Source organism: Capricornis sumatraensis, chromosome 1 (assembly GCF_032405125.1).
Source record: "Capricornis sumatraensis isolate serow.1 chromosome 1, serow.2, whole genome shotgun sequence".
NCBI classification, from domain to species: domain Eukaryota; kingdom Metazoa; phylum Chordata; class Mammalia; order Artiodactyla; family Bovidae; genus Capricornis; species Capricornis sumatraensis.
Window position 1 is genome coordinate 46,683,772 of NC_091069.1, and position 14,343 is coordinate 46,698,114.

At 34.5% G+C, this 14,343-nt stretch overlaps 1 protein-coding gene and 1 pseudogene across 1 annotated transcript in view; one reads left to right on the plus strand and one right to left on the minus strand.

Moving 5' to 3' along the window:
- USP34 (ubiquitin specific peptidase 34) overlaps window positions 1-14,343 on the plus strand; it is a 180,753-nt gene that overhangs the window by 64,539 nt on the left and 101,871 nt on the right. The window contains 7 exon segments of the mRNA XM_068984030.1: window positions 168-257; window positions 2,470-2,565; window positions 6,427-6,509; window positions 10,376-10,530; window positions 11,918-12,031; window positions 13,746-13,845; window positions 13,980-14,139. Of these exon segments, the coding sequence (XP_068840131.1) occupies window positions 168-257; window positions 2,470-2,565; window positions 6,427-6,509; window positions 10,376-10,530; window positions 11,918-12,031; window positions 13,746-13,845; window positions 13,980-14,139 (798 nt within the window).
- LOC138090457 (sentrin-specific protease 8-like) lies at window positions 8,821-9,501 on the minus strand (annotated as a pseudogene).

Below are 14,343 nucleotides of genomic sequence, written 5' to 3' on the forward strand. Positions count from 1 at the left end.
GCTGATACTTTAGAGAAAAAACTCTAATGTTTGCATAAAAGCATCTGTAAAATTCATTAACTCTTTTTGTATTTGATTTTAAATAACTGAATTTCTGTTAAGAGCTAGAATTAGTGATAGTAGTAAAAATTATTTTTTTCTATAAATACCTGTTTTTGTTATTTCAGATCAGTAGTAATTTCACTTCGTCTTCTTCCAAAACTCTTTGGTACCTTTCAGCAGTTTGGGAGCAGTTATGATACACATTGGATTACAATGTAAGTAAATAAAAGAAAGTATTCATTTTCAAGACTTTTTCCAATCATAATTCTCAAGGTTTTTGAGTAACTTACTAGCTGTTAATTTGTACAAGGAAAATTTGAATTTTGCATAATTCAAATGTTTTCTTAGATTTTTGAGATGCTATCTCTGCCACTTAGCACCATTAGAGATTATATATACCCCTGTCAGTAGGAAATCTGACCTTTGTATTCATTGTAGCTTGAGAAAAATAGTGTAGAATTAATTCTTTAATTTTCAGGTAAAGATTTTTTAGTGTGTTTGATCATGGCAGAAGACTCCTGAAGAGGATCCACATGTTAAGCATTCTAGGATGCTTTTAATTTTTATCCATTATTGGAATTGGTGTAGACATTACATCATGTTAGGAATAATTTTGAAACCACTGTGTTACTCTTTTACATATATAGAGAACTTATGATTAATGTTAAAGAATTCTTTCAACGATAATGTGCTGTTGATGTGATATTGATTTAATATTTGAGAAAATTCTGGAGAAAGTTCACTATCATGAGCACTTCATTAACCTCTGAGAATGTGTAACTTGCTTTACACATTGCTTTACACAAAAATAGCCTTTTTGGAGAGATTTCAGAAACAAAATTTAGGAAAAATTAGACCTGTTGAAGGATTTATTTATGAAACATGTAGGATGGAATTTTATCTAATTCCTTCTCAAATCTAAGATTAGTTGGTAGGAATACTTTCTTTCATCTAACTAATACGGGAAGCTCCTTTGGAGAAGGGAATGGCAATCCACTCCAGTATCCTTGCCTGGAGAATTCCATGGACAGAGAAACCTGGCGGGCTACCATCCATGGGGTCACAAAGAGTCAGACATGAGTAAATAACTAATACACACACAAATAAGATGAAATTAGTTCTTCTGAGTTACAGTCCTTACTGTTTATTTTTCTTTTAATGGGGTATCTGTTTGACCTGAACCGCTATAACTGTTTTTTAAAAAGCATCTTAGAAAAGCTCTTTCTTTGATTAATTTTTACAGTGAGATTCTAGTGACAATTCTGTTTGTGAGTACAAGGAGAGTCTTTGAGATGCTGGACAGAAGAGTAGGGGAAAGCATTTAGCATCCTTGAAGTACAAGAGTAGCATGACTTTTATTTCATTTACTCTTCTTTTAGTTTTTAAATGGCCAAATTACAAAATTCAAAAGCATTAAAGTGATTCAGCTGTAGCTCACCTGTGCAAGTTGGTATTGCAGTCATTTGAGAAGGTTTATATTAAGGAGTAACAGAGGCTAACATTCTAATGGAAGTGGGAAGCTCTGAATATTCAGTTACTTATCAAGTATATTGGGGCTTCCTGGTAGCTCAGATGGTAAAGAACTGCCTGGGTTGGGAACATCCCCTGGAGAAGGGAATGGCTACCCACTCCAGTGTTCTTGCCTGGAGAATTCCATGGACAGAGGAGCCTAGTGGGCTATAGTTCATGGGGTTGCAAAGAGTTGGACACAGCTGAGTGACTAACACTGCTTAATTATTTATCAAGTATATTGAGTTGAAACCCTTTTAGCTTGTTCTTTGTGTACTGTGTGCTAAGTCACCAATTCCTCCTCCAGGGGATCTTCCCAACCCAGGGATTGAACCAGAGTATCCTGTGTCTTCTGGATTGACTGGTGGATTTTTAACCACTGAGCCACCTATGAAACCCCTAGCTTGTTCCTTATTTAAATATAAATAAGCTCTGTTAATTCTAATGTGAGACTGGTGTCCTTAATCTTACTCGGTGGATCACTTAAAAAGAACTCTGAGCTCCTGCAGTTAATTGGCATCAATAATAGCAAAAACTTGCATTTCGTGTGAGTCTCTTATATACAGTAGCACTCAGCATTTGATTTGATATGTATATCTCTTAAACTCTTAGGGCCCATATTTTAAAATTGGAAACTATCTCTGATCATCTTAGTAAATCTTCAGGTAACCTACAAACTGACAGGCTGGCATGGACTGTATTGTACTGTTTTATAAACTATTAACTCATGTTAGTCATTTATTTAGCATTTGACCAGACATTTTATCCCCTTCACAGAGATTGAATATTTTGAGATTTAAACGCAGTGATACTATAACTTCATAAAAATTAAGGTGCGCTATAGTGTTTTTTCCTGTTCTAGAATAGATTTATCTCACCCTGTGCCTCTGAAATTATTTTTTCTTTTAATTGGTTCAGGTGGGCAGAAAAAGAACTGAACATGATGAAGCTTTTCTTTGATAATTTGGTATACTATATTCAAGCTGTAAGAGAAGGCAGACAAAAGCATGCACTGTAAGTATACTTTAACTAGATAAGGTATGTGTAAGTCTTAATTGTCTTTCCTTTGAAAGATAAGATAATTTTTCAGTTTTCCGTTCCTTTTTTTCCCCATATAATAAATATAATGAAAAATTTAGTTATAAAATTATAAGAGGGCATTTCTTTTTTAAAATGACTTTTATAAGGTTTTTTTAATAATGCTTAACCTTAGGGAAATACAAACTATATAACCTTAGGAGTTGATTTATCTTCACTATTGAGTTCTTTTCATAAGGCAGTGTTTTCAGGAATCAAAAGTAAATACTTTTTTCAGAAGTCACCAGTATCTTTGTATTAGGGCATTCTAAATATAATATAATTTAATATTATTTTAAATAATCCAGTTGTGCATGTGACTGGTGTCAGAAGCAAAGTCCGATGCTGTAAAGAGCACTATTACATAGGAACCTGGAATATTAAGTCCATGAATCAAGGCAAATTGGAAGTGGTCAAATAGGAGATGGCAAGAGTTGAACAGCGACATTTTAGGAATCAGCAAACTAAAATGGACTGGAATGGGTGAATTTAACTCAGATGACCATTATATCTACTACTGCGGGCAGGAATCCCTTAGAAGAAATGGAGTACCCATCATGGTCAACAGAAAAGTCCGAAATGCAGTACTTGGATGCAATCTCAAAAACGACAGAATGATCTCTGTTTGTTTCCAAGGCAAACCACTCAATATCACGGTAATCCAGTCCTATGCCCCAACCAGTAATACTGAAGAAGCTGAAGTTGAATGGTTCTGTGAAGGTGTACAAGACCTTCTAGAACTAACACCCCCAAAAGATGTCCTTTTCATTATAGGGGACTGGAATGCAAAAGTAGGAAGTCAAGAAACACGTGGAGTAACAGGCAAATTTGGCCTTGGAGTACAGAATGAAGCAGGGCAAAGACTAATAGAGTTTTGCCAAGAGAGTGCACTTGTCATAAAAGACACCCTCTTCCAACAACACAAGAGAACATGGACATCACCAGATGGTCAATACTGAAATCAGACTGATTATATTCTTTGCAGCCAAAGATGGAGAAGCCCTATACAGTCAGCAAAAACAAGACTGGGAGCTGACTGTGGCTCAGATCATGAACTCTTTATTGCCAAATTCAGACTGAATTTGAAGAAAGTAGGGAAAACCACTAGACCATTCAAATATGTCTGGATCTAATCCCTTACGATTATACAGTGGAAGTGAGAAATAGATTTAAGGGCTTAGATCTGATTCAGTGCCTGAAGAACTGTGGACAGAATTCATGACATTGTACAGGAGGCAGTGATCAAGACCATCCCCAAGAAAAAGAAATGCAAAAAAAGCAAAATGGCTATCTGAGGAGGCCTTACAAAATAGCTGTGAAAAGAAGAGAAGCGAAAAGCAGAGGAGAAAAGGAAAGATATTTGAATTGAATGCACTCATTTGAATGCACTCTGCACCCATTTGAATGCAGAGTTCCAAAGATTAGCAAGGAGTGATAAGAAAGCCTTCCTCAGTGATTAGGGCAAAGAAAAAGAGGAAAACAATAGAATGGGAAAGACTAGATATCTCTTCAAGAAAATTAGAGATACTAACGGAACATTTCATGCAAAGATGGGCTCAATAAAGGACAGAAATGGTAGGGACCTAACAGAACCAGAAGATATTAAGACGAGGTGACAAGAATACACAGAAGAACTATACAGAAAAGATCTTCATGACCCAGATAATCATGATCATGTGATCACTCACCTAGAGCCAACATCATGGAATGCAAAGTGTAGTGGGCCTTAGGAAGCATCACTATGAACAAAGCTAGTGGAGGTGATAGAATTCCAGTTGAGCTGTTTCAAATCCTATAAGATGATGCTATGGACGTGTTGCACTTAGTATGCCAGCAAATTTGGAAAACACATCTGTGACCACAGACAGGAAAAGGTGTTTTCATTCCAATCCCAGAGAAAGCCAGTGCCAAAGAATGCTCAAACTACCGCACAACTGCACTCATCTCACACGCTAGCAAAGTAATGCTCAAAATTCTCCAAGCCAGGCTTCAGCAATACATGAATTGTGAATTTCCAGATGTTCAAGCTGGTTTTAGAAAAGGCAGAGTAACCAGAGATCAAATTGCCAACATCATTTGGGTTATCGAAAAAGCAAGAGAGTTCCAGAAAAACATTTATTTCTGCTTTATTGAATATACCAAAGCCTTTGGCCATGTGGATCATGACAAACTCTGGAAAATTCTTAAAGAGATGGGAATACCAGACCACCTGACCTGCCTCTTGAGACATCTGTATGCAGGTCAGGAAGCAACAGTTAGAACTGAGCATGGAACAATAGACTGGTTTCAAATCAGGAAGGGGTACATCAAGGCTGTATACTGTCACCTTGCTTATTTAACTTCTATGCAGAGCACATCATGAGAAATGCTGGGCTAGAGGAAGCACAGGCTGGAATCAAGATTGCCGGGAGAAATATCAATAACCTCAGATATGCAGATGACACCGCCCTTATGGCAGAAAGTGAGGAGGAACTAAAAAGCCTCTTGATGAAAGTGAAAGAGGAGAGTGCAAAAGTTAACACAAGTCCTTTGAACTTCAGAAAGGACACTGCAGCAGTAATGAAGCAAATATTCATCTTTTCTTTGCCAGTGTTAATATAAGACAGTAAATAAAAATGAAGATATATCAAGCAAACTCAATTTTTAGGAAAGCTTAACTTTAAACTTCAGTAGCAAATCTAGTGTAATTTTTGAAACCAGCTAACTTTAGGAAGCTTTTAGTATTTTGCACTTGCTTATTGATTTTAGAAATTGAATTAAGAGACTCTATCTGCAAACTGGGATATAGATCATAGGTCAGAGTGGCTTCTGTCTTTTGTTGGCATGCTAATTTGGGCAATTCATCCCCAGCCAGCCTTTGGGTTTGTAACATAAAAACTCATCATTGATTCAGTCTCCTTGATTGGCTACTCAGGTGCTTGTGGGAACTAGAATGTTGTGCTATCACAGTCACAGTTCAGTGTGTAGTTCACAGAGCTGCTAAAGGAATCCTAAAACGCAAATCTGATCGTTACCTCTTTTCTTTCCCCAGCATCCTTCACCAGATAAGGGACTTTCTTGTCTGTCCATAACAGTATCAAACTCTTCTGACATTCAGGCTGACAGCAGTTTGGCCCCTGCTTCCCTCTTCAGACCCATCTCCTACCTTTCCTGTACCGCAGACCAACACTTGATTCTTAAAATGCCTTCCTTTGCAAATGCTGACAAACTGATTCCCAGAGAACCATGTGAACTTACCTACTTAACAATCTTTCAAAGCAATTTTTACATTATACATTGAATTTTGTACATATGAATTACAGTTACTTAGATTTGAAATAACATTCAGAAGTGCTTATTTTGTATCAGCTGTTTTCTTTATGAATTATATTTATGGAAATGATATCTCATTAACATTTCTTGTTTAAGGAATATAGTAGTATCCCTGGAGGGACAATGACAGTGAAACATGGAATTTCTAGATGGAAGTGGATTAAATATTAAAATTAATGTACATATTGCATAATTTTAAAATAACATTTCTTCTACTGTTGTTCTTACCTACTTATCTAATTTGAAAGTTTGTGTTCTAATAATTTGTAGATTTTCATATTATTAAATAATTTTTTCTTGTAACATTTGACTTTGGCCATTTTTTGTGTATGTAGTTAAAGATATAATTTGAAATATTTAATAATTGAGTCCTTAAATGGAAATTTATTTATTTGGTACAATTTAAGATTAGGACCATTAGATCTTTAAAAATTATTAAGAAATAGGATCTCTCAGCTAATTATTTTAACGATTTTTTAAATGCAGGTACAGCCATAGTGCTGAAGTTCAGGTGCGACTTCAGTTCTTAACTTGTGTCTTTTCAACTCTGGGATCACCTGATCATTTCAGTAAGTTTTTAAATCAATATTTTAATAAGTTTTTAGATCTTCATTGATTCTTGAAAGCGTCAATTAAATGTACTCATGCCTTTAGATTTCTGTGGTGATCAAATTATTCTCAGTACTAAACGTCCTATCTGTGTATGGCAATAGCAACTTGTCCCTGACATGTTCTAGTTTCAATCTCTGAATGTGTCGGTTTCTTAATGAATGAATGACTTATTGCATGAACAAAATATTTGGGATAGGAGAACATATCATGTTAGAGTGACTATTTTTCTTTTTTTTAACTTTTGGTTAATAGAATATTCCTTTCACTCCAGTTGGAAACAGCCACTGTCTGTATATTATATCAGGGCTAATCTTATCCCAGATTTGTTGATTTCATAGGTGAAATCTCAAACTCAATTTCATTAATAATTAATCTTAAAAAACAGAGAAATTGGTCTGGTATAGTAAGAGTGTGAACCATTTCTAAATCCACATGCAAGATATCCTCACAAGAAAGGAGAAAGGTCGATTTCCGTTGGCCAGAGTACCTTTCCTCTTGCTGGACTGATGCTCCACATGCCTTGTTTTCTGTATGTCTGTGTCAACAACCTCATCTATTAGAAGGACATTCTTTTTTTTAGCTGTGGTTAATGTCAAACTGCTGGGTGAGTGTTTTGCTAGCCTGAGAGATGTCTTCATGACTCTTAAGTCCATATCTATGCTTGAGGTATGCCATGTGTTTATTGTACTGTTTTAAGTCTGTAATTTCTTTTAAGTCAAGGTGTTTGTAATGAATGTCACTAACATTATTATAACATTATGATACCAGTAGATTTCAAAATGAAGATACCTGTTTTTGATAGAAAACCCCTGTTTCATGTTACTGGGTCATTTATTACACCCATATGGTTCAGGATATACAAGAAATAATATAAAATATTAAAAAATCTTTATACATGGAGAAATCAAACACAAATATTTTCAATATAAATAATTTCACATGACCATTGTTTCATGTTTGTTGAATATAGATTTTCATTGGAAAAAGTTAATCATTTTTTTCAGTATTTGAATAACGAGTTATTTATTTTGCTGCTCCTGTTCCATTAAACACAGAATATGTTCTTTTTGTGTGGGCTTTAAATAGCTACTGCACATTTAAGATCATGTTTTAACTTATCCCGTATCATAATTGTACTTCTCTAACTGGTACAGTTTCTTTCAAGTATAATATGGTTACTCCAAAGTTACAGATTTTTTAAAAAGATTCTTAACTATCTTCATTTATCTCTTCTTAACTACTTAACTGTGTTTAAGTTATACACTAAAGGTTGTTCCTAGTGTTTTTATATTGGCTCTCAGGGGCACAGGCTTTTAGAATGAATAAGACACACATTAACTATTTCTATGAGAAACTGATTGGATACATTTTGTATACATTTTTTGCCTCAATCTCTTCAACTGATACTGCTACTAGGTAAATATTTTCTGAGGTGGTTTTGGATCTCATCTACTTTTTGGAGTAGGGGGAGGGTTGCGAGTGGTTTCTTTTTTTGGGGAAGGAATATTTCTTTTTATTCTTGGTTCCACATTTCAAAAATTTCATTATCTGTATTTTGAATTAAAAGAGTTGAGAAAGGTCACTTTTTCCCTTTATATCTCAAATCAACTTTTAGTAAGTTTCAGATGCAAAACAAGAGGTATACCACATTTATTTTAACAATGTTATTTACTATTCCCTCTTCTTAAAGTGTTCTAGGAATCAGTGGGTGATATGGGCTAACACCATCTTGATAATATCAAGTATTGGCAGAGTTTGTAGCAGGGAAAGCCTTTGCTTGTTGAATGGAAGCGGTATCATAAAACTGAGTAACTGATAATATTTTGATCTTGCATTTGGTTGGGACTTGATCTTCCAGCTAGTTGATCACTTGGAATATGTGGACTGTGCACTAAGTTTTTAGTTCTTCTGTGATTTTCTTGTTGCTTCTAGATTTCACATATTCTTAATTTGTTTTACAGATCAGTCTTTTTTCTTTGGAATAAATCAGTGTGGATAAGGAAGACCAAAAGGGAATTAATAAGTGTTAAGATTGATTAAGATTGGTTTTAAGGTTTTGGTGCATATTTTGAAGACATTTTCACAGAACATATATTGCTCTAAAGTTAGGGTTAAAGCAAAACTTCCCGTTAGGAGAATTCAGAGGATAACATTCTCTCAGGAGAAAGTAAGCATCCGAAGATTTCTTCTCCCAGGCATCTTCCCTCAGACACTGAGACTACAGCCATCCAATACATGGGGACAGGCAGAAAGAGGAGACTTCAAAAGTCAACTATATTTCAACAGCCAATTTTTGGCAGGTCTGGCAATGAGATCTTTCCATTCTTCTCTATTCTTTGTGATGTATGTAAGAGTGAGTAGCTGCAATAGTGATTCTGGCTGTTGTCTAAAGAAGTTCTGACACAATGCCTCAGTGTTACATATCATGTATATCCCACTTATAGCTGTTTTATTGAGCGCTTTCTCTTCCACAGAGGCTAGTTTGTTTCCTTTTCTGCCTGAGAGAGCCTGTAGTTTCTTTATTGGCCTGTTTTGCATGGAATTAGTTGCTACTACTATAAGAATCATAATGAAGAAAGCCATTTTTATCTTGGAGATAAACCAACAGGCTCCAATGGATTCCCCTAGCTGTGTGGTTGGAATTATCATTGATGGCTAAAAATAATAGCTCTTGATTGGAGAGGTCCAAGGGTTCAGGCAACATGGTGATCTCTGCTGGGTTGCCAGTGCACTTGATAAACTGAGTGACTTCGGGGCTAATGAAGCAGACATGGTCAGAGCAGTCATGAAACTGACTATTGGCAAAGTACGCAAAGGCAAACCCAGTAACATGAACATTGAGCCTGCTTGGAGGATCCAGTATGAGACAAATGACTGCCACAGTAGACTGTCCATGTAACTCAAGACAACTGGGTCCATCTTGTACCTACCAGGGCTGCTCAGAAATTCCAGAAGCTGCTTTGGACCTCACCACCCCAACCAGCCTCCAAGCAGCTCTATACTGGCCGGAAAAAGGATGGGGGTGGTGGTTACTTAAGATTCTATCATCTTCTCAATGCCTTCTGATTCTGGGGAATAAGCCCATGCTCTTGAATCCCTTATGGTATACTTTAGAAATCCCTGTGATAATTTTATTCTGTGCTTTTGGATTGCCTCACTTATCAGAGTTGTGATTGCCCTAATGCCTTTTCTTTGATTCTGAATAGTTCTGATTCCTTCTGACACACTTTAGAATTGTCTACTACTTGGGTCAAAGTATTAATACCATACAGATTCTGTCTGATTTCAGTGGCTTCTTAGCTAATTGTTTCCAGTGATATGTTGCTGTTCTGTTTTAGGTAGTCAGTTCCTTTTTGTTTTATTAATTGTAAGGATCCCTTTCTTCATAGTTTACAAAAATGATGCTTATTGGCATTTATTGTTTATCTCCTATGTGCATAGAATTAGCTTTGAATATGGTATCCACTGTATTCTTTACCCTTAAACCTTAGAACTGACTTAACTTTTTGGGGATTACTTCCTTTTAATCATGTTTGCTATAATACAATGATTGTTGATGTCTTAAAGAAAATGACTTTCCAGAACAAATGTCTCTTCTAGGATACTATCCCATATAAGTCTTATTTTTTTAAGATGATTTATCTTTGGAGTATATTTAACTACATTTGAAAGCATAAATTATATGAAGTCTCTACGAAACAGTTTTCATAAAATGCTGTGAAGTATCTCCTTTGTTTTTCTGTATATATTGGTGCTTCTAGTATATTTAATTAGGATGAAAATGTTGCATGTACCAGGATTTAAAATTTGTAATTTTATCTAGGGTTAAGTTTGGAGCAAGTTGATATTTTATGGCATTGTTTAGTAGAAGATTCTGAGTGTTATGATGATGCACTCCATTGGTTTTTAAATCAAGTTCGAAGTAAAGATCAACATGCTATGGGAATGGAAACCTACAAACATCTTTTCCTGGAGAAGGTAATTTTATTTCTTGACTATTTGTATTGTTTTTCTATATTTCCTTTTTCTCTCTTGAAATGTAAACTGTAATGTTCATTTTTTCCTCTTTTGAAATATTTTAATTAAAAAAAAAAGTTTTTTAATATTTATTTTGGTTGGGTCTTCATTGTTGCCTGGGGCTTTCTCTTGTGATGAGAGAGGGTTACTCTTCGTGCCGGGGCTTCTCATTGCAGGGGTTTCTCTTGTTGCAAAGCATGTGTAGCCATGTGGGCTCATTGCCTTGTGGCATGTGGAATCTTCCTAAGTTAGGAATCAAACCTGTTGCATTGCAAGGCAGATTCTTAACCACTGGACCACCAGAGAAGCCCTGGAATTCTGTTTTAAAAAGATAAATATACTGCTTCTCTGCAGTCCTTGTATAATTTTTGCCACTTAGATGTTGCTTTAGTTTTGTGCTCTACAATGTTTGTATATCTAAATGAATACTTAATTTTTAGATTTACAAAAATGTTATGTTCCTTAGCTAAAGTACTTAAACTAACAGTAAGTATAACTCTTGGTGAACAGTAATAAGAGGTGTGTGGGGGGGTTTGTTATATATATTTTAAAATCATTAGTAACATTGTGTTTCAGTATTTGAGGGGTGGTGCCACACCTACTGTGTGAGAGCCCTATTCTGCAATTTTTAATTAAATGGTATGGTTTTAGCCAGTCTTCTGGCAGATATAAGCTAATGTTCAGATTTGTTGATTTCTGGGGGGGAGGGCATTTGTAGGAAGGGCTGTCATGATATTAAAGATACACATCTATCCAATTTTTATTTTTATTTATAAGATGCTGCATTTGGTTCAGTAGGTGATTTTCCATTTAGATTTTAAAACTTTGATAATAAAGCAATACACTTTTTTTTTATATGCTGATTTTTGAGATTATAAAGGCTCTAGAAAGTCTCTGTGGTAGACTTGAGTTCATACGAATGAGTTTTGATAATAGAAACTAAATCACTTAATAGATTCACAACAAAGCTACGAACAAGTCTTCAGTTATCTTGATTTCAAGCTCTGACTTATACAAAACCTGTGTATTTATCTATATGTTGTAAATGTGTCTGGTGTAACTATATAATAACTAATAAAAATTTTAAATTTCCTCTGGTTTGGGTCTATAATACATCTCAAAAATGGAAGCACGTATCAGCAGGTTTCAGTTACATCATGATTAAAATTTTTTATGAAATTATTTTGTTATCACTAAAAATCTCAGTTATTACATTTTCCTATTCAGTGTTTTCAGTAAACTAGATTTGTTAACTTAAATGTGTTATGTTAAATCTAATAAAATGAAATCTGCTAAATTAATTATCACACATAAACTACCTTGACAGCTTTTTTTTTTTTTTTTAAAGATGCCCCAGCTAAAACCTGAAACAATTAGCATGACTGGCTTAAACCTGTTTCAGCATCTCTGTAACTTGGCTCGACTGGCTACCAGTGCCTATGATGGTGGTTCAAACTCTGAGGTATGAATTGAGATTTGTCCTTTTTTTGGGTCAGCTTGTGGAATTTCTTTTGTTGTTCCTCAAACTAGATTACTACCAAGCATTGAATTTACTGATTCTGCAGACTTTTATTCTGAAGTCTTAAGAAGCTTTATCTTTTGGGTTTTAAAAGTTTTATAAAGCAAATATGGTAATTTTTATTACTGAAAATAATCTTGTTGTGCATAATGGAAACTTGTGATACACACTTCAAGCTGTGAAACAAATAAGTCACAAAGATGTAACGTCCACATAGGGAATATAATCAATAATATTGTAACAACTTCATATGGTGCTGGATGGTAACTGATTTTATTTACAGTAATCTATTCATAATGTATAAAAATCACTGTGCTGTATACCTGAAACTGATAGAAGATTGTGTGTTAGTATAACCGAAGTAACATAATTTACTGTATGTTCCTTGGTTAATAAAGGATTTTGTTGAGTAGAAGTTTGATTTATCAAAAATCTGTTTTTCAGGCCATTTTTGTGGCCAAACTTTTAGTTGCTGTTGGGCAACTTCAGAGTTCCTTTCGGTAACTTCTCTTCTGGAATGGAATATACCTAAATCATTAGTGACCATGAGGCATGATCAGTTCATTAGCTGAAGACTGTCACAGATTGCTAGTCTTATTTCTGGCTCTTATTTGGCTAGGTTGGATGACTGTGAGTTTTTGTTGAATGCATTATATATTCCTAGGCTCACCAAACATAGACTGTTGTTTGAAAGTCTTACTTGTTGGACATTTCAGTTTATTAATGATAGCTCTGATTCATGCTATCTGCACTCCACTTATATTTTTCATTAATTTTCTTTAGAGATTGAGTTGTATTATAGAGAGAAAAGTAAACTGTTGTAAAATCTATGTGGTACAGATAACTGTAATTGTATTTAGAGCAAGTAGTTGTATATTGCTTTCATAGTATCTTCCTACCTTCTTTCCTTGTTTGAATAGTGTTTTTGTTTACTTATTTTTGTTTTTAATGTTCTGGTTCAAGCTCTTACTTTGATAGCACTATGAAAAGATTCAATTTGGTGATATCAGATGGTTGGACAGATCTGATTTACCTAAAAGGTCACACTCTAATCTTGAGATAATACTGCTTTTTAAGTAGATGACATGAACACTAAAGCTATTGTGTTACATACCAGAAGGTTATCTTTTCTTCACCATAGTTACAGTTTTTGAGAACTTCCACTGTATACTTTTTCTGTAATTTTCAGTGAAAACTTTTTTTTTCATCTCATAGTTTAAGTCATAAGTTTAATTATCAGTTTCAGTTAGTGAATCTTTTTAATTTTCTGTGAATACCTGAAATCAGTGACTTTCAGAATAAGTTGAATGAAAGCATGTTATGTTAACATGTTACGCTAATAATTATGTCAGTTGTTATTCCTTTGTAGCATGTTTTGAGGACTTGACTTTTTCTCACTGTGTAGTCATAACTTCTGAGTTAAATGTTATACGCATACATGGAGGATTTGTAAGTAGGTATTTTTATAACTAGTACAGGTATATTTCAGAAATTGAAGAAATTTCCAAGGTTTTTATCATTAGGAATTGTCTTTTGAATACTTTATAAAATACTAAACCTCTCTGATATTGAATGCCTCTTAAATTTGTAGCTTTGGTCTTTAGTTAACCATTGTTTGACAGTTAACATTTATAGATGGCATATTCTTGTTTCTTAGCTTTGTGGTATGGACCAATTTTGGGGCATTGCTTTAAGAGCACAGTCTGGTGATGTCAGTCGAGCAGCTATCCAGTATATTAACTCCTATTATATTAATGGTGAGTGATTTGAATTACTGTCTGGTAGGTAATTTTTATCTAAGTATTTTTCTTAGGTATAATTGATATCTCTTTAATACAGCTAAATAAGAATATAAGGTTGATAATACCTATCTAAACATCTGACTTTTTAGGTAAAACGGGTTTGGAGAAGGAGCAAGAATTTATTAGTAAGTGTATGGAGAGTCTTATGATAGCTTCTAGCAGTCTTGAACAGGAATCACACTCAAGTCTCACTGTTATAGAAAGAGGACTCCTTATGCTGAAGACACACCTGGAAGCATTTAGGAGAAGGTAATTTTTTAAAACCTCATTATTAGAATACATTTTAGGCATTTAAAATTGCTGATATGTCCAAAAGTATTCTTAAAACTAAAGGTTTTCTTGGGGGCAGCTAGATAACATAACTTACCGAAAGTGAAGAGTTAGTAATAGAAGTAATTTTTATTCATGATATGTACCATTTCATCGTGGAATCAGCAATATAGGTTCCTGGTA